The sequence below is a fragment of the Staurois parvus genome, unplaced genomic scaffold, assembly GCF_062004578.1.
Source record: "Staurois parvus isolate SC_StPar_1 unplaced genomic scaffold, SC_StPar_1.0 ptg000262l, whole genome shotgun sequence".
NCBI lineage: Eukaryota > Metazoa > Chordata > Amphibia > Anura > Ranidae > Staurois > Staurois parvus.
In genome coordinates this window covers 4222291-4246291 of record NW_028318058.1, presented here as the reverse complement: position 1 = coordinate 4246291, position 24001 = coordinate 4222291, and the positions used below count along the sequence as shown (strand labels likewise).

Here is a 24001-nt window from a genome sequence, read left to right as displayed (position 1 = left end):
TTATAGGATTAGAAACAAATATTACTGAATGGATTTATTCTCTCTTAATCTGTTAACAAAATACTCCTCAATTTTCTTTTGATTGAGAAGGTCAAGCCTTTGAAACCATTCTTCTCTGCACAGTTATTTCTATTTAATAATCATTGGTAAGATCTAGAATGTGTCTGCATGGCAAAAACATGAGAATAAGGCTACATTCACACCAATGATTTATGCCGGTGCGAATTGCAGCGGCAGGATTCTTCCAATTCTTGCTGAGGCTGTAAGCAGCTAGGTGTGGCCACTGAGCCAGTTGACAGGTCACTTGTGGCCACAGCTATTTTCAACTGTCCATGCAACCAGCAATTATCTGCAGTGATAACTGCTGAACACACACAAAGTAGTGCAATTTTTCTGCGATTGTCACGTGAAAAACGTATGAGAATTGCGGCAAAACGTTTGTGTAAAATTGTGCCTGGCTCAGGGCCAAAATTTGGTCCCTAAGCTTCTTTGGCGCAACTAGGACATATAGGACATATCCATTCAAAATCTCTTTTGGACATCATTTTGGAAATGGACACATATTGGAGTCTTTGTCATTTAAAAAAAATGGAATTGACCTGGTCTGTGGTAAATTTGCATCTGACCCTGTTACTATCCCTGTTTCTAAGCAGTTAAATCTGAAGCACTGTCATACTCTCTACTTTACAGAGCTTAGAAGACTGTACACTAAAAAACGATACAATGGTCTGCTTGTTCTCTTCCCTGAAATGATCTGTGTGTACAAAGGAGTCTGGTTATTCCAGTATCTCTTACTCCCATTCAGCTTTCTAGAGCAGCCAGGTCATTTGATTTTTAAATGAGCATGGAAGTACATTTTGGGTTTTGGAAATTTAGCAAAATCACAGTGGTCACTGCAGAATAAATTGTAGGGACGCTTTCCAACGTTGCTTTCAAGTCTCTCCTTTACACATTCAACATGACCATGCAACTGGTGAAGAAAACTAAAAGAAGGGCGCACTCTCTTCGTGCATTACTGTGGTAAAAAACAAATGTATTAAAATGCATAAAAGTGCATACTCACAAACCAAAGGAGATATAAAAACAGAGACACAGAGCCAGTGGTAACGGTCCCAGATAGCAGGAGACCCTTGATGTGGTTAACTGATGCGTTTCAGGAAATGCACTCCCTTCTTCAGAGCTAAAAAGACCTTGCACTAGTACATTCTCCATTAAATCCTACAACATTAAAACTCCCATTTCAGCCTTTGCAGATGACACCAAGCTGTGCAGTGGAATAACGTCCTTACAGGATGTCTTCAACCAAGCCGACCTCAATGCACTGTTTAATTGGGCAACTATGTGGCAAATGAGGTTTAATGTTGATAAATGTAAGGTTATGCACTTGGGGGCTAAGAATATGCATGTATCATACATACTAGGGGGGTACAACTGGGGGAATCAATGGTGGAGAAGGATCTGGGAGTTCTGGTAGATCACAAGCTTAATAATGGCATGTAATGCCAAGCTGTGGTTTCTAAAGCGATCAAAATCCTCTCTTGTATTAAAAGAGGTATAGACTCCAGAGAGAGAGATATCATATTACCCCTGTACAAATCATTAGTAATACCTCATCTGGAATATGTAGTTCAGTTTTGGGCATCAATTCACAAAAAGAACATTGGGGAACTGGAGAAAGTACAGAGAAGGGCAACTAAACTGATAAGAGGCATAGAGGAGCTCAGCTATGAGGAAACATTAGAGGAACTGAATTTATTCTCTCTTGAGAAGAGGAGATTAAGGGGGGATACGATCAACATGTATAAATACATCAGTGGTTCATATAGTGAACTCGGTGTAGAGCTATTCACCCTGAGGTCATCACAGAGGACAAGGGGGCACTCTTTACGTCTGGAGGAAAAGAAATTTAATCTTCAAACACGGAAAGGTTTCGTCACAGTAAGAGCTGTGAAAATGTGGAATAGACTCCCTCAATAGTTGGTTCTGGCAAGCTCAGTAGATTGCTTCAAAAAAGGCCTGGATTGTTTCTTAGATACACAGAATATAACTGGATACTAACATTTATAGGTAAAGTTGATCCAGGAAATATCCGATTGCCTCTCAGGGATCAGGAAGGAATTTTATTTCCCAGCAGGTGCAAATTGGATCGTGCTTTGCTGGGGTTTTTTTGCCTTCCTCTGGATCAACTGTGGGTGTAGGATTAGAACTTTTTTTTTTTTTCTATGGTTGAACTGGATGGACTTTTGTCTTTTTTCAGCCGGACTAACTATGTAACTATGTAACATGTAGGTGTGGTTGTGTATATGCAGGGTGAATTGTTCAAATCTACGGTTACCTTAACACCTTCGGAGTCTAAAACAAATGTCCTGCATATACAACTGTTATTTAAAAATGTACACTATGTTTTACTGCCATTACATATCAGTACCCTTACAAAGCTGTAGTAGACATTATTGTTATTCCTGCTATCACCCATGGTCCCCTTGGATGTAATCCCTAACATGTATTATCTTGCTAATATTTAACCCCTAACCTTGAAGTGATTGTATACCCTTACATATACCTAGTGAAGTGACTGACCTCAGATGATACAAAGAGATTAAACAAATCCTCCTACATACGTTGTCAATCTGCAGTCCTCTCTTCTTTACAGAAGTTCAAAATCCAGAATGGCTTGTCTGAGCTTTCAGAAAGCAAGAGGCTAGGAGCTGAAATTACACACTGCATAGCTCAGTGAGAAGAGCTCTGAGAGCTGATTGGAGGGAAGGGACACACCTTATTCACCCAGCAATAGGAACAAAGCTGAGAGTGTCAATCACAGGCTGTGTGCTGGAACTCCCTCCCCTGTCACTTTTTTTCTCTTAGTGTCAGGAAAACCTGTAAGAAGTGATAGCAGAGGAATGAGGCAGCAGTCAGGAATGACACTTAGTACTCTGGATTGAGACAAGTACATACTGTAGAGGGATATTCTGTGTTCATATTCCATGTCTACAACCACTTTAAGCCTAAAAAACTCTAAAACACACATTCAGCTCACCCTAATACTCACCTGAGCTCAGTCTCGATCCAGCAATGTGCACAAGAGCCTTGGCTCTCCCAGGTCTCTCTCTCCCCATTGAATGAGATACAGCAGCAGGAGCCATTGTCAATCACAGCCAGTGGGGAGGGTGCATGGAGCAGGGGGCAGGAGTGAGCCACGCTGTGTGTCCCATGGACACACAGAGCCGTTTTGGAAGCGAGCACACACGAGTGACCTCAGATCAAGCAGCTTGCTCTGGCAGCACTCGGCAAGGTGGAGGGGCCAGAAGCATCTGCGAGGAACCTGAGAAGAGGAGGACTGAGGCTACTCTGTGAACTGTACAGAGCAGGTAAGTATGATGTGTTTATTATTTTCAATAAAAAACAAGAATGAACTTTTAGAACCAGTCCCAAAGATTTACAAGTTGACATTATGATGCGCAAAATAATACACTGATATTTAAAGAGTTACTAAACCCACAACAGTAAAATCAGTCTGTATATTAAGTAAAGCATGCTTGGTATACTCACTGTGGAACCTAATGGGTTAATCCTCTGCATTGTGTAAAAAGGCTGTTTGATCCTTACTTCTCTGCCCCTCCTCTTGTTGAAATACCCACCTGATACAGATTGAATCTGTAGTCACTCTGCACATGCTCAGTTTGGTGTGTATCGCTAGAGAGGTTTTTTTTTTCTTGGGAGGGTTCATGTGACCAGCACAGGGCCAATCAGCACTGTCCAGACAGAAGGTCAGGGATTTCACATCCTATAGAGCAGAAAGAAAACTCTCCCTACAAGCTTTAACCAGTGCTCTGCTGAAGTCACAAGACTGCTCTAACTGCTGATGAGAAAAGGTATTTAGCCATTTATATTTACTAAAATAATTACATTTCCATGTTGTGTGTACTGTGGGAGACCAGATATAGTGAATGCAGGGTCCTGGGTTTAGTAACACTTTAAGATCTGAACTAAAAATATTTAGCACAACTACATTAAAATAGAGGTCATATGGTGTAAACTTTATGGCAGGAGTAAGGTTAATTATCCACTAAATGTGCCAGACACAGTGATTAACTAATAATAAATCACTGCACTCTAGTATCTAATTTTAACTACTTGTAAAGTTGGCAGTGGTAAGTCTTCAAGTGCAGATCACCTAAACTAAGGTCATGAGGTCTCTGTAATAATTTATATGATCATTATTATCAGTTTTATTAAAGAATTGACTATATCATAGCACCAGTACAAAGATACATGTAATTAAAGATTTTTCCATTACAGCTTTTGATTTTTGTAACTCATATAACATCCTCCTCTAGTTTGGCAGTTAGGCTAAACTTATTTTTTTGGTTTTACTGTAGTCAGTGGAACAGCAAGTACCGGTAATTGTTTTTGTCTGGTCACGGTTTCCAGGCTGTTTGATTTCTCCCACCTCTGGAACAAGCTTCTAGAATATAGAACAGGGAGAGTCCAATGACCAGCATGAATATTTATCATGCTCCAGCCAATCCCTGGAAGGAAGTGTCCAGAAGTTGGCTGAGGAGGTGATAAATGTTTAGGAGGCCTTTCTAGAGTGTTCGTTATATAATTTAAGCAGGATGTGAGACAAAGAATAATGTACTTATCTAATAAAGTAACTATTTTCTAAAAAGAACCCACATATTTACATAATTTTATATTTATAATTTATATAATTTCCTGTATTACTTTATCTTTATTTACATAAAGACCCAAAAAATTCCTCCTTTTAAAAATATTTTAAAGGAATGTATGAATTGATCATTGCTAAAAAAAATATGTTGTGCTAAATAGAACCTGCATTGTAAATAGGTGTATGCTTATTTAATATGGTAAAGGGGCCCCTTGGTAAAATAATCACATTTCATCTTTTATTACTATTACCTAACTAACATGAAATGTGATTGCTTCCATTTACTTATGGGACACTAAGAATAGTTAATAAAGTGTTACTAAACCCAAAACAGTAAAATCAGTTTGTATATGCAGTAAAGCATGCTTTTTGTACTCATTGTGGAACCTAAGGGGTTAATCCTCTGCATTGAGTAAAAACACTTTTGATACTGAATTCTCTGATCCTCCCCTTCTTCCAGTGCCCCCCTCTTATTTCCTGCTAAGACATATCGTGTCACTCTGCACATGCTCAGTTTGGTGTGTATTGTTGGAGAGGGTTTTTCTTTTCTTGGGAAAGTGCATATGATCAGCATAGGGACAATCAGCACTGTCCAGGCAGAGGTCAGGGGTTCTGCATCCTCCTAGAGCAGAAAAAAAACTCCTCCAACAGGCGGTAACCAGTGCTCGGCTGGACACTGATAGAAGTCACAAGATTCTAATCTTCCCCTTCTTCCACTGTCCCCAATCCATGTGCTGAGCTCTAGGAGTCACTCTGCACATGCTCAGATTAGTGTATATTGCTAGAGAGGTTTTGTTTCTTTGGGAGAGTGCATGTGATCAGCATAGGGCCAATCAGTGCTGTCCAGGCAGAGAGTCAGGGGTTATGCAGCCTCATAGGACAATCAGGGGAGAATGAAAACTCCTCCTACAAGCTTTAATCAGTGCTCTGCTAGACACTGATAGAAGTCACAAGACTGCTATACACTGCTGATGAGAAAAGGTATTTAGCAATTTATAATTACTAAAATAATTGCATTTCCATGTTCTGTGTACTGTGGGAGACCAGATATAGTGACTGCAGGGTCCTGGGTTTAGTAACACTTTAAATAGAGTGAGTGTGGTTAATGAAAAAAATAACCAACTAGAAAGTGTAATTTAGGTTCAATGCACATTGGCTTAAAAAAACGCCAGTACTCTTTGCAGAAAAAAAGGCTTATTTTGAGCCTTTATTGTACTAGAGTTTAGGAGCAATTAGGCTCAGTTCACACTGCCGATACGACTTGTGAGATCCCAAGTCGCATTATATGTGAAATCTCATGTTAATCAATGAGAGCTGTCTTACTTAGCACTACTGAAGTCGCTCTGACTTTAGAAAATGTTCCTGTACTACTTCAAGGCCACTTCTATCTGACTTGTGCCCATAGACTTTAATGGCAGTCTCCTCCAAGTCGGATCCTCATCTATATTGATGTGATTTGATCCAAAATTACAGGAAGATTACTCAGGCATTCCCTGAAAGTTGCTTCAAAGTCTCTTAAAGTCGCTTCAAAATAGTACTCAACTCACCTGGCAAAGTTGCACTGTAAGTCGCGCGACTTTCAGGTTGCAGTAGTGTGAACCAAGACTTAAGAGTGTTTAGCAGCATTTAGGAGCATTTAGGGGTTTTTTTGCCTCTAAACACTGTGCTTAAAAACCGCATGGACACATAGGGGTTTATTTACTAAAGCTGCAGAGTCCAAAATCAGACTCCCTTCTGCATAGAAACCAATCAGCTTCTAACTTCAGCTTGTTCAATGAAGCTTTGGCAATGAAACCTGGAAGCTGATTGGTTTCTATGCAGAAGTGAGTCTGATTTTGCACTCTCCAGCTTTCGTAAATAATTCCCATAGTATAACATTAGTTGCTTCTACAGCAAAACACTAAACTCCTCCTAGGAGCAGCGTTTTTAAGCTGGTGTGTATGAAGCCTTAATATGACCTCATTTTCTTTTCATAGAGATATTTAAAGTGTATCTACAACCAAACTTTTTGTCGGTTTTGGATTGTGTAGTGAAGAATTAAAACCCTTTTCAGTATTTTGCCCAAAGATGTACAGAGAAGTAGGAAATCTCTCCAAAGTTAGGGGGGATCTCCTCTTAGTGTAATCTGAATCCCTTTGGAAATTGTTCAATCTATTCATTACATTTTTGGATTTCCCATCACAGTAGCAATGGTCGCTAGGACAAATAAAAGGGAAAAATTTTCCCTGGAGGGATACAAACAGCAATAAAAAACAGACTAGGGTTCCTAGTCTTCATCTACACGAGCATCATCTAAACTCGAGTTTAGGAGCTTTTGGCATTTTTTTACAAAACGCTCCTAAACTCAACTCCATAAAAGCCTGTGTGTCTATGTACATATAGCCTTTTAGCAGAGTTTAGGAGCTGCCAAATTTAGGTGAGGTTAAGCCTCCCTCTTTTGAACATGGAAGGATTGCATATGGGAACATTTTGACCGCCGGCCGCAGGAAACCGCAAATCACAGCAAAACCACAGCAAACCGTGGTACCGCGATTTTGCCATGGTTTTGCCACGATTTGCGTTTTCCCGTAGCCGGCGGTCAGGGTAGGCTCGTATACATGGAGCCTAATCCTTTCCTATTTTATCCAAAACTAACCTAAAATAAAAATCTTTATGCAACATCTTCTGTAAGTGAATATGTGTCAAAATATGTCATACCTTCTTATACGTGTTTCTTTCTGCTTCTAGGTGCTGTATAATTTATTCAAATCATTTTGTGAAATGAAGACAATTGAAATAGTGGATATATTTTCTGGAATGGCGAGTTTCTTTCTGGTGGGAATAGGAGGAGTTTTAATTGGAGTCATTTTTGGATTTGTAGCTGCCTTCACCACCCGATTCACTCGCAATATCCGTGTGATTGAGCCTCTCTTTGTTTTTCTGTATAGCTATTTGTCATACTTAACTGCAGAAATGTTCCATCTTTCAGGTATTATGGCGTAAGTAATTCAATTTGTATTAAATATTAAAATATAGAGTGATTATATGTCATTATGATTTTATAGTAACACTTGTAGTAACATTATGCAATACTTAACACATATATTGGGAATACGTACCAAAGCAGGGCAAAGAGAAATGTTGTGCAGTAACACAAAAAAGATATCAGCCGCTAAGTGCAGTTAAAGGGGTTATTATTATTATACAGGATTTATATATTTATATAGCACCAACAGTTTGCTCAGCACTTTAGTTTGATTTACTAAAGGCAAGTAGACTGTGCCCTTTGCAAAATGCAGTTGCACTCAGCAAGAGCAATTGCTCCAGAGCTTAGGAAATGAGCAGAAGCTCTGCTGACTTCCATTATCCAATCATGTGCAAGCACGAATGCTGTGTTTTATTTTTCTTGCATGTGATTGGGTATTCTTTGCAAAGTGAAGCCTTACCTTATTTATTAAAATGCAAACTTGCAAAGTGCATAGTCTATTTGCTTTTAGTAAATAGAGCCCTAAATGTCTTAGCAGACAGATCACCACTCACTTTGTGTGTCTATGGTTGCTTAACAAAGCATAACTTTGAGTTATAGTTGTTGGTCCATTAGGGCCCCTTGCACATGGGACCGTCTAGATGCAGTGTGTCCCTCCTGGCTTTCTAGTGCAGCTAGGAGGGACAGATGCAGTGTCCAGCTCTGCTGCAGGGAGCCTGTCAAAGGCCGATTGGTATGGTATTCAGTGACCTGCACTTTCAGATAAGAATATCAAAAGATTCCAGTGTTTTCCAAAGCATATATTTTAGAGAAATTTGAGACAGAACCCCCAGTTCTATGGGACTTTTAAGGCATCAATACATATGGTTAAAAGTATACAAATTACATCAGTTGTTTCAGAAGGTCATATATATCGTTACATCACCATCATTCAATGTTTGTTGGTTACAGAGTTTGTCTATAGTAATCCAACGCATATTGGAGTGTGTGTCGGATTACTATAGACATACTCTGTAACCAACAAATATCTCATACTGGTTATGTAATGATATATATGACCTTAAGAAACAGCTGGTATTATATGTTTTATATGTTTGGAAATTTTACAAATTCGATGCAAAATAAAGATTTTGTATACTTTTAACTGTATGTATTGATGCCTTAAAAGTCCCATAGAACTGGGGGTTCTTTCTCAAATTTGCACAGTATTTTGGGGAGGGTGGCTTGCATCAGGAATTTCTTTTTTTCTTTTCTCTAGATTTTAGAGTAATGTCCATAAGTGCTTACAGGCCCTATGTAAAGAGCGAGTAATAAAATAATACAAGTAGTCACTGTCAGCCTTTCCCACAATCTTATCTAAAACACATGTGGATTTTATTATATTTTTCCAAGTGCCTTAATCAGTTTTTATTGCACCACTAGCTATAACAGATAGTCATTAATCTGTCGAGGAAAGTGTCAGAAATTAGATCTTGTAGGTAGAATTCCTTTAGTAGACACTGTTGAGTTGAACTCCAGGCAGGAACTTTTAATCATTATTCAATAAGCCCATTCCTACCTTTACCAAATATGTTTTTTTTTTTTTTTCAAGGAAAGCAGAAGTCACCAATAAATCTTTATAATATTTATAAATCTATATTGGAATTCAGCATTTCCAGGGTTCATTGTCAGTTATAACTTGTGTGTAAAATCAATGGCTGCTGTGCCCGCTGCTTCCATGGGCCACCAGTCTTGTAACTTCCACACATTAATTTGGTGATAACAGTGGCAGCATCATTATTTTGCCCCTCGCTGCAGTGGGTGGCTCTCAGTAGCCTCAGACTCCCAACCTGTCCATCTAACTATCTCATCATAATTTGATAGACAAGCCAGGAGACTCCTAGTCTGTCCTGCCCAACATTACATCATATCACTATGCATATACCATACTTGTGGAATCCCTCTAAAAGCTGGAAATTACTGTAATAGACACCACTTCTGCAGTGATCTCCACCTGCCTTCCGGTCCCGTGCTGAGCAGCTGCCTGGCTGCATTCTGAACACAGGTCTTTCACTCAGCAGGGGAAGCATTCAAGGAATGCTTTATATTTTCTCAATGATTACAAAACCAAAAAAAAGCAGCACTAAAATAGCCTTATGGAAGGCTATAGGAAATCATATAACTAAATAAATAAATACAAGTGTGTATACACATCCCACAAAAATAAATAAGTGATTAAAAGTATACAATCATAAGATACAGAAGTAATTCACTTTATATAATCATAACCCCAAGTGGTGAATAGAAATCAATCATAAAGTGAATTGCGCATACAAGAAAAATTTGATAAATTCTTTATATTACCAAACATTTCAGAAAATGTCCATAATGAGTAATCCTTCGGTGGGAAAGGCCAGCCACAGGGTGTTCACCAACAGATATAAAGACACCATTTGGGGTTATGATTATATAAAGTTAATTACTTCTGCATCACTAATGACTGTACACTTTTAATCACTTACCGTATTTATGTCTGTGAGTTTTGTATACACACTCGTATTTATTTATCTAGTTATATGATTTCCTAAAGCCTTCCATAAGGCTATTTTAGCGCTGCTGTTTTTTAGTTTTGTTACAGTTTCAATTGGTATAACAGTTGTTTCAGTGGCTGCTTGAGTAGTGCAAATATTTGTTTGACCATACTCTCCATAACATCCAATTAGAAAACGCTTTACCGACCTATTGTGCCCATAAAGCAGCAGGACCCAGAAATTAGTGGAGATGTTTGTAGTGGTGTCTACTCCAGTGATTTCCAGCTTCTATAGGGATTCAGAAGGCATGGTACATGCATACTAACATTGGTGCAATGTGCAGCAATGTAACTATGTAGAAATGCCATTTTCAGAATTCACACATACATACATAGTTCAGATGCCATGTACAAAAGTCAGAGAGCCTTAAATGACCAGTTGACCTATGCAGGAACCTTACTTTGAATTTTGTAATATTGCAATATTTGGATATTACAATATCTAATACTAAGACCTGACTTACATATGCCTAGGTGAAAAGGGTTTGAGTATTAATTGGATCTAGAGTACAGCCAAGAGACAGAGTAGCACCATTCGAGTAACATCAGCTATGTGGGTATTGGTATTCCTGGCACAGGAAGCTGAAAATCCCTTCTCAGTCACACAATATCCCAGCTGGAAATGAATGCTAGTAGGGCACAATGGCTCCAAAGGCATGTACAGTATAAATAAATAAATAGAGAGAGAGAGAGAGAGAGAGAGAGAGAGAGAGAGAGAGAGAGAGAGAGAGAGAGAAAACTCCAGTTCAGAGGGTGGCTTATTCTAAAAAAATGTCACTTTGCTACCACTCTAAAGTCAGTGATGGGCTGTACACAGTCTGTTTGCCTGAGAACATACAGAACAACCATTCTTTACTGATATAGTTCAATTTATGTCAGCCCATTAATGTACAGTAGGTACAATAGAAAACCGTGCTATTCAGCATTATTTATGAAACATCTTCCATAGCTGTACAAAAATTGAGATAGTAGATGGCTGTAAAGCTTCTCTTTTATTCAGGTCAGAGACTCAGGTCATGGCTCTGACTGTCGGGAACACCCATCAGCATTTATATCCAAAAGGTAGCTCCATCACTCTAATCCAATAACCATGAAATGTGTCAAGGCAGATATCAATTGTCCAAGAATATAATGGGAGTTGTGAAGGTTTGGGAAGCCTCTAATTACATATTATTGTTTCTGACATTCAGTAGGCCTGAAGCTGTTTGGATAAGCAGTAGATATTTAGTATTTTTTTTGTATAGCACTATAGTTATGCTGTATAGTGTTTTTGGCCAGTTTGACACCTTTGGCCAAAGCAGCCAACTTGGTATATTGCTCTTCCCATATACATTATATGGCAGTCTGACAAACGGGTACAGCCTGATCAATGTCTTTTTTTAAGTGATCATGCCAGTATAATATACTGTATGCCTGGGGTCGGTAACCCTTCAATCATGATCTACCCATCATACATGGCCAGGTGCATTGCTGAGCCCTGGCTAAACTGCTCTTCCCCAGTGGCGTACTTGGCAGACCAGGGTGAGAAGTCAGGGGTAGGGCTGGGCAGGTGGAGTAGGGAAGGAGAGAGCTGGGTGTGCGGAGCAGGGGAGGAGAGAGCTGGTGGGCGGATTAGGGAAGGAGAGAGACAGGTGGGTGGAGCAGTGGAGGAGAGAACTGGCGGGTGGGTCAGGGAAGGAGAGAGCCCAGCGGGCAGAGCAGAGGTGGAACAAGCCGGTTGGGTGGAACAGAGGAGGAGAGAGATAGGTGGGAGGATCAGGGAAGGAGAAAGCCTGGCAGGTGGAGCAGTGAAGGAGGGAGTTGGGCAGGCAGAGCAGTGCAGGAAACTTGCTCTGGCACTGAGCTACCTTTCTCACTGAAGTAGCAAGTGCATCAGCAGTTTCTTTAGCATTGTGTAACACAAAGAAAAAACTGTGAGGCGGCCATATTAGCCCCTCTGAGCCCACACTTTCTGTGCGGCTTCAGTGAGAAAGGTAGCTCAGTGCCAGAGCAAGTCTCCTCCTTTTCTCTGGACTTCTCACTGTGAGCTGGATATCCTCTGTTCTTTCAGTTGTGTACCCTGGAAAGTGGGGTCTGTACTGGGTGGGGGGAGGGATGTGCTTTGGGGAGGGGGGGGTTCTTTGTTGTAAAGCTGGTTGGTCTGTGCCAACTACTGCCCCTTTAGCTGTAGAGGCAGCTCCCGGGGTGTACACACACCATGGTTACGATACTTTGGTTTGTGGCCATGGAAGGAATTATAGGTCTTTACTTATTATTGGGGGCTTGCTATTCATTTTTTTTTTCCATAAATAATTAAAAAGGCGCATCCCGGTGATCTTTGATCTTCTCTATGTTGTTCAGCCAGATCTCCATCTCTTAAAGCTTGCCTACCCTTGCTGTATATTCTCTTTCCCCAAACAAGCATGGTAATGACTATAGAGAAGGACAGCAGGAGAACATCTAAACTCTTGTGCTCTTATGTCAGCAACAGCAGCTGAAGATATTCCATCTGGTTATGTGCTTGTTCCCTCGGAAATGATTGATCAGGGGTTTCTGTTGACATGACAGTCATCACCTGACCTTGTCACAATTCTAAAGTTGGGGGATCATAATCATCTCATGACCTTAAACTATACGTGAACCATTACCTTTGTAATATAAATGCAAGGCAAAACATTTGTGTGTGCATATATTTCTTTTTTTTTTCTCAAAGGATATCAACATACAATATATGGGTCATGTATCTAAATATTGCATGCGATATATAAAATCTCAATTCACTATTGGTTTATGGTTTATTGGGTACCTGCCAAAAAATAAGAAATAATTTGTAAATACTGCATAAACCTGCGTAAAAGTAAATTAATTTAAAAAAAGTACACAAATATAATCATTAAATATGTTGTTGTCTAGCCACATGCTATTTAAAAAATGTGTTCAATCACTAAGGAGCCAGCACCCACCGTGAATAGCTGGTTGTGAAGGAGCTGGCATCCGCCACATCCTTAGCAACCAGTGACTCATTTGCTGTCACCTGGGGATTCCCAGCTGGCAGCAGAATGTAAACAAAAGAGCCAACAGTAAAAAAAAATAACCTGAGGTTCCCCCTACAATCCATACCAGGTCCTTTGGATCTGGTATGGATTGTAAGGCGCCTCACGTCAAAAATAGAAAAAAAATGGCATGAGGTCCTCCCCATAATTCCTACCAGACCCTTATCCGAGCATGCAGCCCAGCAGGCCAGGAAAGAGTGGGATGAGTGTGCACCCATCCTGAACGATACCAGGCCACATGCCCTCAACATGGGGGCATCCCCACAACCAGCAGGCCAGGATTGTGAGGAAGAGGCCCTTGTCTTCATAAACATGGGGACAAGGAGCTTTGCCAGCCCCCTCCCCTTGGCAAAGCACCCCCCCAAATGTTGAAGGCCTATGGCCTAGTATGGTTTGGCCTGCCAGGCTGCATGCTCAGATAAGAGTTTGGTATGATTTTTTTTTTTTTTTTTGGCATGAGGTCCCCCACAAAATCCATCCCAGACCCAAGTGCATTGTAAGGATTGGGCGGGGCCACATGTAGTTTTTAATTACTAACAAACAAAAACAGGGTAAGTGAGCGCAAATATCTGAACAGCAGCTAGCACACAAGGCAAACCTCAACACCAAAAAACAAAATATACAAATGGTATGCAGCGCTAGATAATGTATCAACCATCAATATAAAGATGGATATAACAGTAAATCCTCAGTCACAATATGAATAATTCCACATAAGTGAAGATGTGAATGTACAAATATATTGAATAAATCCAATAAGGCTTCTGGACGAATCTGGTAAATGATTGCGCTTACCACAAAGACATACAAACAGGGCGTTGTATGTATAGATGGACATCCGGGCCTGATCAGCAAAAAGGACAGCATCCGGTTACCAAACGAAACTTTCAGGGATGGTGGAACCCCCCCCCCAAGATCGTCGCCGATTTTGCCAGTAGGTCCAACGTAGTCCTCTCCAAATGACGTTTCTCTAGACCACTCCACCTTGATGGGGCTCGTAAATAACGAGCCAGAGTAGAAAATGGCAATAATAGTGAAGTATGTCTGTTTATTGGGTAAATAACAGCAACAAATGTAAAGAACTCACAAAATGGGAAAACACAGCCCAGGTCAAACGAAGAGGTTCCCTGGTGATTAGTGGTTCCCTGATAATCAAATGGCGTCTGTTGGGTGGATCCCCTAACATGTTTTGAGCCACGCTCGTTGTCAAAGGGGTGAATCCTAACCCAAGGACGCCAGCATTTAAAACCACCGCGGTCGCGCCTGCACAGTACGCACCTCGCGCCGCTCGAATCAACAGCGCATGTAAACAATACATTTCTCTTCCCTGTCAGCTCCTGCACAATGCTATGTATGGCTCTGCATAGCAAAGCCATACAAAGCAGTATGCTTACAGTTAAAAGCACACACAGCACATAATGTGAAACAGCACACAGTTAACCCTTTAATCGCCCCACATGTTAACCCCTTCCTGCCCAGTGCCATTAGTACAGTGTCAGTGCTTTTTATTAGCACTAATCACTGTATTGGTGTGATTTAATTTCCCCCCAGTGTCAGAATGCCCGCCGCAGTCCCGCTATAAGTCGCTGATCGCTGCCATTACTATTAAAAAAAATTAAAAAAATAAATTCCAGTATATATACTGCCATTTGTAAATGCTATAACTTTCACGTAAAGCAATTAATGTACACGTATTGGTAATTTTTTTAGCATGTAGCAGAATAAATTTTGTCCAAAATTTATTGCGAAATTTGTGTTTTAAAATTTTTTTATTGGACATGTTCAATAGCAAAAAGTCAAAAACATTTGTTTATTTCTCAAAATTGTGTTTATAGCACAAAAAATTAATAATGTAAAGGCGATAAAATACCACCAAAAGAAAGCTCTATTTGTGGGGAAAAAGGACGTAAATTTCATTTGGGTGCAGTGTTGCATGACCCCGCAATTGTCATTTAAAGTAACGCAGTTCCGTAAATCAAAAAATGGCCTGGTCAGAGGTAAAGCCTCAGGAGGGCAAGTGGTTAAAATCTAGAAAAAAAGGTTGTTAGGCGGCCTTCACATTGACCCGCAGGTGAGGCACTGTTCATCTGTGGCTTTCCTGTGGGTTAGCTGCACTGAGCCATAGACTTCTATAATATCATGCAGGTTTGGTGTGCTTTCTAAAAACGGTATAAACCTCCATAGTTCATTTTGGCCTGCGATTGGTTATCAAACCACTTAAGTGGCCCTCGCTCAAAAGGTTGAGCACCCTTGAATTACATAGAAGAGGAAAGCTACGCAGGATTTGTTATGCAGGTAAAAAGGTAAACAACATTGTTAAATATTTTTTTCCTGTTATGCTATGTGAATGGGAGCATGTAACAAATATAAAGTGTGTGGTGTCCCAAGGTGGCTGCCAACATGAAGGTACACTTTAAAAGAGGCTGATAACAGAGATAGTAAGCAGAATTATTCTTACAGATTGCTGGACAGAAAATTTCCAATGTGTATGGAAAATACTGCTTTCCAAAGTTCAAACTTTTACATATGGTATCTTGAAATGTAATCAGATGTGTATATTTGTGTATTAATAAATGATCTGTTTTGCAGCAACTTGTAATGTACCGTATATATTGTGTTACAGCTGAGCTAAACTGTACCTAAGCACCACAAACTGAAAATGCTATTTGTTTTTTAATGTTTAAAGCAAACTTATCCATCTTTCTATGTCTCCATGCTTTATTTTGTTGAGACACTACTTTAAACTACTTTCCCTAGCATTTCTAACTGCGGCTATCTTGAGTAAGGGCAGATAATTCATGTCATATTTATTATCTGAAATGAATCTGCCCTTAGCTCAGGCATGCATGCTTAGCTGAGAAAGCCCCTTCTCCAGATGAAAGTAAAAAAATGCCCATGATGACGCCTGGGATGTATGACATCATTTTGGTCTAGGCCAGACACCAGAAAGCAACTGCAGAAATGTAAGTAGAGTAACTATAATATACTGTACTGATACTGGCATACGTATTAAAAATAGTTAAAGGATAAGTTCACCTTTCGTAACATGTTACACCCATATTTAGGGTGTAACATGTAACATGTTATGAAAGGACTGACCCCTGCTCCTCCTCGCTCCCCCCTGCTTTGACAGCTAGCGGGGGATCTTCTCTTCCTGCTGTCAAAATGTTAAAAAACAGTATTCTGTGGCTGTCAGATTGTAGTTCTCAATAAACTACCATGGCGCTGTGAGCTCTGTGGTAGTTAAATGCTTAAGGATTGGCACCTTTGGGGAGCGGGTACCCGAATTTGACAGGTACCCGCTCCCACTTCCACTGTGTTCTCCTAGGCGATCGGAAATGGAAGTTGTCCTCCCCCTCCCTCCTCTTAGTTTTCTGGGACATGTGACAGGTCTCAGAAGGCTACGGGGCCAGTCACAAAGCGCAGCACTTCTCGTGCATGTGCAGTGGGCACCTGGCTGTGAAGCCACAAGCTGTCACAGCTGGGTGCCCACACTGAAGATGCCGGCGCCAGGGAGAGAAGGCACCTGGTGAAATCAGCGGTGGTCAGGACACCGCTGGATCGTTGGACAGGTAAGTGTCCGTATTTTAAAAGTTTGCAGCTACAGTTTTTTTAGCTGCTGACTTTTTTTTTTTTTTTAGTTGGAACTCCGCTTTAATTGATTCTTCTTGACAGGATGTACAGGCAAGCAGATATACTGCAGGAGACCTGCATAGCGCCCACAATCTACTGATCACTGGTGCAATGCTTTCCATGTTCAAAAAAATAATTAAATAAATGCACTTTTTTTTTTAACCTGGAAAAAAATGTGCATTTATTATTTTTTGTCAAAAGGTGAACTTATCCTTTAATGTTGATTGAGAGAGTTTAGTTCTGCTTTAAATGACACTGCAACAAACATAGTTTCCTGTCATACCAAGCATGCAGTGGATTGCAATGGCCTCAACAAAACAAACATTTCTTTTTCTTCAGCATAACAACATGCGCCATGTCTATGAATAAGTACGTGGAAGAGAATGTGTCCCAGAAATCCTACACTACCATCAAATACTTCATGAAGATGCTGAGCAGTGTCAGTGAAACCTTGATCTTTATCTTCATGGGTGTGTCCACAGTTGGACCAAACCACGAATGGAACTGGGCCTTTGTGTGTTTCACATTGTTCTTCTGTTTGGCATGGCGTGCAATGGGTATGTTGGCTTAGCATCAGATCACATTACAGAACAAAGTAGCACAGTATGTTTGATAATATTGTTTGAGTGAACTCATTCCAAAAATAATTTTTGCACAACAATTGTTTGGCAGTACATTAAAAATATAGCATTTCCATGTTAGCCTGTTACTTTTGTAATCATTCCATTTATAAATGATGTAATCAATCAGAGCAGACTAGCAGAAAATAGCTTATTGATACTGTTTATATATGTTAGTATTGGCCAGCAGGTATTAGACTAGGCTCATAATTGTGTGATGCAGCAGCACACGTGTTGCTGTGTGTTTTTTCACATGCTGTCACGCTGTAGTACAGCAACCCATTCATCTGAATGGGCTGCATACAACACTTAAATCACACAAGTGATGTCCATGACCCTTTTTTAACCACTTCCCGTCCGGCCCATGTACATAAACGACCGGATGGGAGCAGTGCAGGAGTGGGTGGCCATTTATAAATGTCCTCCTGCTTCCCTGCCTGTGCGTGCTCCCTGGGAGCGTGCAGCACCGCAATCTAGTGCCACCAGAACACCAATCGCTGTACGGGACCTCTGTGTGAGATCCCGATCATGTGATCACTGATTGGCCAATCAGTGATCACATGAACAGTAGTAAACAAGATGTCACTTCCTGACATTGCTTACTACTAGTGAAATCTGTGAATGATCACAGAGGTCACATGGTACAAGGCTATTCACAACAGTCTTGTACCATGTGACAAGCTGTGACCAATCACAGCTCGCACAGTATTTCTCCATGGCTGCAGGAATGCAGTCAGAGAGAAGGAGAAATGATTGCTTTTACAGCCTTTATGGGTGTAAAAGCAGTCAGTGTATAAAAAAAATGTAAATTAAAATCTTCATCACCCCCCACAAGTAGTAGAGTATCACTATGGTGACACTATACTGCTAGGGTGACAGTAAGTAAAAATAAATAAATAAATAATATAAAACATTTTTTTTTTAAATTATAATTTTTGGTTATAAACTAATTTGGGTTATTTTTTTTTTACTAAAAAGATAGCTGAATACATTTTGGCCAATATTTATAAAGAAAGATTATTTATTTGCAAAATTTTATAAGGAAAACACTTTTTTTTCAAAACGTTTGGACTTTTTCATTTATATAACAAAAAAAAAATAAAAATCCTGGTGGTGAATAAATACCACCAAAATAAAGTTTTATCTGTCTCAAAAACATGCTAATATATTCATATGGGTACAGTGTTGCACGACCGCGCAATTGTCATTCAAAGTGTGATAGCACTAAAAGCTGAAAATTGGCCGGGACAGGAAGGGGGTAAAAGTGTCTTCACTTGAAGTGGTTAAAACCGTGCAGCACCAAAACACATGATAGTTTGTTACCAAGTGAAAAACGACTGTAAACTCAAATGCCTGTATATGACGATGTGTACATGGAAACATAGGAAAACATTAGGGAGAGTTCAGGGGCTGCTGAAAATAAATGCTGAACAGCTCCTAAATGTGAGTTTATCAGCTACAGTGTACATGAGCCCTTACTTTAACAAAGGCTGGACATTCGTGTCAGACTGGTTGTACATACAGTACAGTAGTTGCTATACACAGCATATCAGATCACAGTGGCTTACATAGTCATTTTTGTCATTAAGGTGAGGAAAAACAGAGGTGGTAAAAGGTGATTCTAGCAACTGCAGCTTACATTAGGCCCCAAATGGTCATAGAAGCTAATCCCTTCTGGAAACTGCTGGAGTTGCCATTTTCTTTTAAATGAAAAACGGAATTTTTACATTGAATAATTATGTTACGTCATGCAATTTAAAGCAGTAGTAAACCTTTGAAGAAAAAAAATGTTTCTTCTGCAAAGTAACATCAAAATATGCTAGTATGCATTGCATACTAGCACATTATGAGGGACTTAACTTAAAATGGGCGGCGCATTGTCACCGACGGGGCTTCCAGCTTCACCCGGTCTTCCTTCTGGGTTCGCAGGCTCCAGCCACTTGAAAAGCCAAGCCGCGATGATGTCATGGCCAAGGCAAAGAGCTCTGAAGGAATGGCATAAGTATGCCGTTCCTTCATAGCGCATGTACCAGTGACGTCACCCACCGCCACAAACACGAATATCTCCTAAGCAGAGCTTACCTACAGGTAAGCTTTATGATAAGCTTACCTGTAGGTAAAAATTACAAAGTGGAGTTTACTACTGCTTGAAAACATGTCTTAGATGTTATCGGCTACTGTAACATTAAACATTCTGGTATAGTTTAGTAGGTAATCATTAAATGTAAACTATACTTTTACTATAAGGCTTGATCATAAATTATTAGACAAACGGAATCCTCCTAAGCCACAAACAATTGTAATTCCATTGTAAAAAAGAAAAAATACCAGTTATAATGTAAAGTAATGTAATGCATAATGGAAAATGTTATAATACAGTGGTGCAGTTGCCTTTCACCACGTTTGTGGCCCTTATCCTTCCTTACTATAATATCAGGACTTGTGAAATACATTTTTAAAAGCTATTCTTTTTTCTTACTTTGGACTCATACCAATGCTGGTGCCAAGTATTGATCAGCAGGAAAAAATGATAAAGCATTGAATGTGACATTCAACAAACATTCACTGCAGGTAAATCAGAGAATATATATATACAGGTGTACCTCAGTTTACGAATTTAATGCGTTCTCCAGGACATTTCGTATTGCGAAAAATTTGTAAACCGAAACACGGTTTTTCATAGTAATGCATCGAAAACCAATTAATCCATTCCGGAGGTAAGAAAACATTTTTTAAAACGTCGCTGTCACTATAAGTCCGTGACGGTTTTTAAATGTAATTACCGGCATTTTTTCCCTTCACTATAGCTCAGAGAATCAGCTGTCACTTTCCCCCCAGCTAAAAGAAAGAAAGTTTCCTTTTAGTTTATTTCCCTGAGTTAAAAGAAACAATGTTTCCTTTTAGTTTGTTTCCTGAGATAAAAGAAACAAAGTATCCTTTAGCTCCGGGGAAAGTGACAGCTAATTCTGTGAGCTATAGTGAAGAAAAAAAAAGCCGGCAATTGCATTTAAAAATCGGCACCAACATATACTTCGTATTGGAAAAAAAAACTGTAAAAAAATCATAAACAGAGGCATTCTTTTCAATGGATTTTCATTTGCAAACCGAGGTACACCTGTGGATATATATATATATATATATATATATATATATATATATAATTTTTTTTTTAAGTACTGTTTATTGTTTTCTTTTGGTTGTACACTACAAAAACATACAAGAAAAAAACAAGGTCACCCGGCCTGTCTATACCAAGATAACCTAACTATGCCCCGTGCAACCACCCTTCATTATCAGACAGTAACATAAACAGTCCGCTGTGGAGAAAAAAAAAGAAACACAAAATTTAAAAGATTATAGCCTATGTAGGCCACAAGGTACCCTTCCATCGGAAGATCACATAACCGGAGTGTTAGCCCAATAGGATCCTTCCTCAGAACAGCAAGTAGACAATTAAGAGTACATTACTCGATGACATGTAAACCAACTCAATTAGATATGAGTCAATGGGAAAGTCTCATCCTGCAGTAGACATGTCCACCAGCCAGCACTGCCAAAACCTTATCAAATTTCCTTGGGCATTCTCTATGTAAGTATGTGGCCTTGTAAAAGGGCAAAAGAATATCATTTTAAAAGAAACTGAACTCTGGAAGCAGTTCCCCAAAAAGGCAAAAGACTAGTCACAAGTATTACATGTCTTCTCTTTGCAGATGATCTTTTCCACAGTCAGTGACTCGTTATGTCTTGTTCTACACTGTGCCTTTGTGTGGAGGCAGCCATCTTGGTAGAGGCAGGGTTTTGCTTCCTCATGTCAGAGCCTCCAGCAAAGAGAACAGTGGACAAAACAATAATGACATCACCAAATCTCATTCCAAATCCCCTGAGATTAGCTGACAGAGGTAGCAGTGTTGTAAAACTCATGCTGCAGATACACAGGTATGAGGCTGTAGGTATAGGAGGAACACTTTCATATAGAGAAGTTTACTACTGTTTTGCAAGAGCTATTCCAGACATAAGGTACTTTTTATTTCAGGGGGTACTTTTTAGGCATGATTACCATTTCTAAATAACATAGCAAATAGTTCCACTTTAAAACATATGCACCTGGGAGATACAACTGCAAGCAATGTTTGTTGAAGGTCACATTTACTGATTTGTAAATACATACCCTTAAGTGTATTACCTGCTGGCTGTATAGAATTATGTGAATCATTTCTACTATTATATTAGATTCATGTGGTCTTTCAATTACAAAATCCTACCAACATTCCATCTGCAGTTCTCTCATTCTACCATATCCTCTCATTGTCCTAATGTTTTCTTTAAAGCATATCTATGATTAAAATGTAAAATATATATTCCATATTGTTTTTCAATTATTTCAAGCCTGCTCCTGATAATTTTAACAACCTTAAAATTAACTTTGTGAAGATTCCCATGCATTTGAATTCTGTGACAAGTATTCACTATGGCCTGTGAGTAGGCACTGCTGTGCTACACATTTCACAGAGCCTGCCTTCTGAACTATAGAGGTACTGAAAGGGGGAGTTTCAAGAGGCGGAGTCAGTACAGGAATCACTGCTTGCAGGCAGCAAGGTACCATGGGATATGTAGTCCTATTACAATATCGATCTTAGGCCCCTTCACAGGGGCAGATTCCGCCAAGTGGATCCACCTGCTTAGTGGGGTATATGTCTGCTGATCCCTCTGAGCAGGCAGATGACAGGTCCCTGTCTGCTTTGCTTATGCAGAGCAGACACTGCCACAGCCCACTCTCCTCTATGGGCGGTCGGATGTAAAAGGACCCCCTGTCCCTTTGCATCCAGCTGTCACCTGGTCAGACAGATGAGGAACGGATCCCCCATCCGTCTGTTTTTAGCGGATCAGCTGCAGGCAGGTGTAAACGGACACATGTCCGTTTACATCCACCGCTCCATAGAGAACAATAGATGGTTAATTCGGGTCTGCCTGAAAAATGGACAGGTGGACCCAATCAGTCTGCCCGTGTGAAAGAGTCCTTATTAAATGTAAGTGTATGCTCTAACCAAAGATTTATATTAAAGTGCATGTATAATTTTATTTGCTGTCTGTAGCTAGTAATGTTTTTTATTTTTATTTTTTTTTAGGTGTATTTGTCCTGACTCAGATAATTAATAGATTCCGCACAATAACACTGACTACAAAAGACCAGTTCATTATTGCATACGGAGGGCTTCGAGGTGCAATATGTTTTTCACTAGTCTTCCTCCTCCCTGATTCTGCTGCTTTTCCAAGAAAGAAACTCTTTATCACTGCAGTAATTGTGGTGATTTTTTTCACAGTTTTTATACAGGTGAGACTGAAAATGGCATTCAGTAGGATTTGTCAAAACCTCATGAAGTAGTTTTCTAATTTGAACTAAGTGGCCGTTCACATATATGCGGTTTGGATGTGGTTTGAACCGCATCCAATCCGCATGACATGTGAAATAACATTGCTTCCTATGGTGCCTGTTCACATATGTCCGGTGGCCTACCGGTGCCGTTTCAGTGTGGTTTAAAAAAGAGTCTTGTATGATTTCAGAGCAGTGAGGTCCAGTTCAAGTGCGGATTACAGGCTTTTGACTTCTATGGGAACCATTTCTAAATTGCACATGTGTGAACGGGATGTGAAAATCCTGAGCTAATCCTGTCCTGAACCTGATGTAAACCTGACCTGAACTTGTGAACAGTTACTGTGTCAATTAGCTGTGAAATCTGAACTTCAATCTGCAACGCACATGTGAGAATCAGCACTTAAAGTGGAACCCTGCCCAAGGCCCTTCATGAAACAACAATGAGATACATCGCTTAGTCCTTTGTCTTAGTTAAAGCTGAACCCAAGACAGCTAAATTCACAGATGAAATACATATATGGGAGCTGTTTAACCTGCAAATTGAGTTTTTTTTCTGTCCATCTAGTCCTGTATTTACACAGCTATGCCACACAGCCATGTAGGACAGGTGACCCAGCCATGTTGGACAGGTGACATGATTTTTCTCTGCTGCAACTTAAAGAGTCTCCTTATCACCCTCACCCTGTCACCAGGCCCACCGTGTGACTTGACAGTGAAAGGAGAAGCAGGATGCTTGTCTGATTTAGTTTCACTGATAGAGGGGCCTGATGTCAAGGTCCTACCTTTCTTCAGAGCTTGTGCATCTCCATGAGCTGGCATCCATCTTGGTTTTCTGTAAAGCATGGTGGGAACCTTTATGCCTTCAGGCTTCTGCGGCTCCTCCTCAGAAGGGTGTGGTTGAGCACATTTAAACCTGCTGTCCGCAAGTGTGCGCTGCACTTGTGTCCTGTATGTTGCCCTGTTGCAAGCTCTTGTGTTGTTCCCATTGCTCTCCTGGTAACCGACTCGGCTTGGACAAGACTACTCTCTGCATTAACCCTTTACCTGACCTTCCGTTGCTGAACCCGGCCCGTGACCTGAGTATTCTTTGCCTACCGTCTAGTACTGTCTGCTCTGTTGTTATTGACCCGGCTTGTCTG

General features: G+C 40.1%; 1 protein-coding gene across 1 annotated transcript in view; it reads left to right on the top strand.

Annotated features, from left to right (window-relative positions):
* Positions 1-24001, top strand: part of LOC149459356 (sodium/hydrogen exchanger 2-like) — an 87017-nt gene that overhangs the window by 42422 nt on the left and 20594 nt on the right. The window contains exons 3-5 of the mRNA XM_089681247.1: positions 7397-7647; positions 17208-17425; positions 22615-22820. Coding sequence (XP_089537373.1) covers positions 7397-7647; positions 17208-17425; positions 22615-22820 — 675 coding nt within the window. The remainder of the gene's footprint in view (positions 1-7396; positions 7648-17207; positions 17426-22614; positions 22821-24001) is intronic.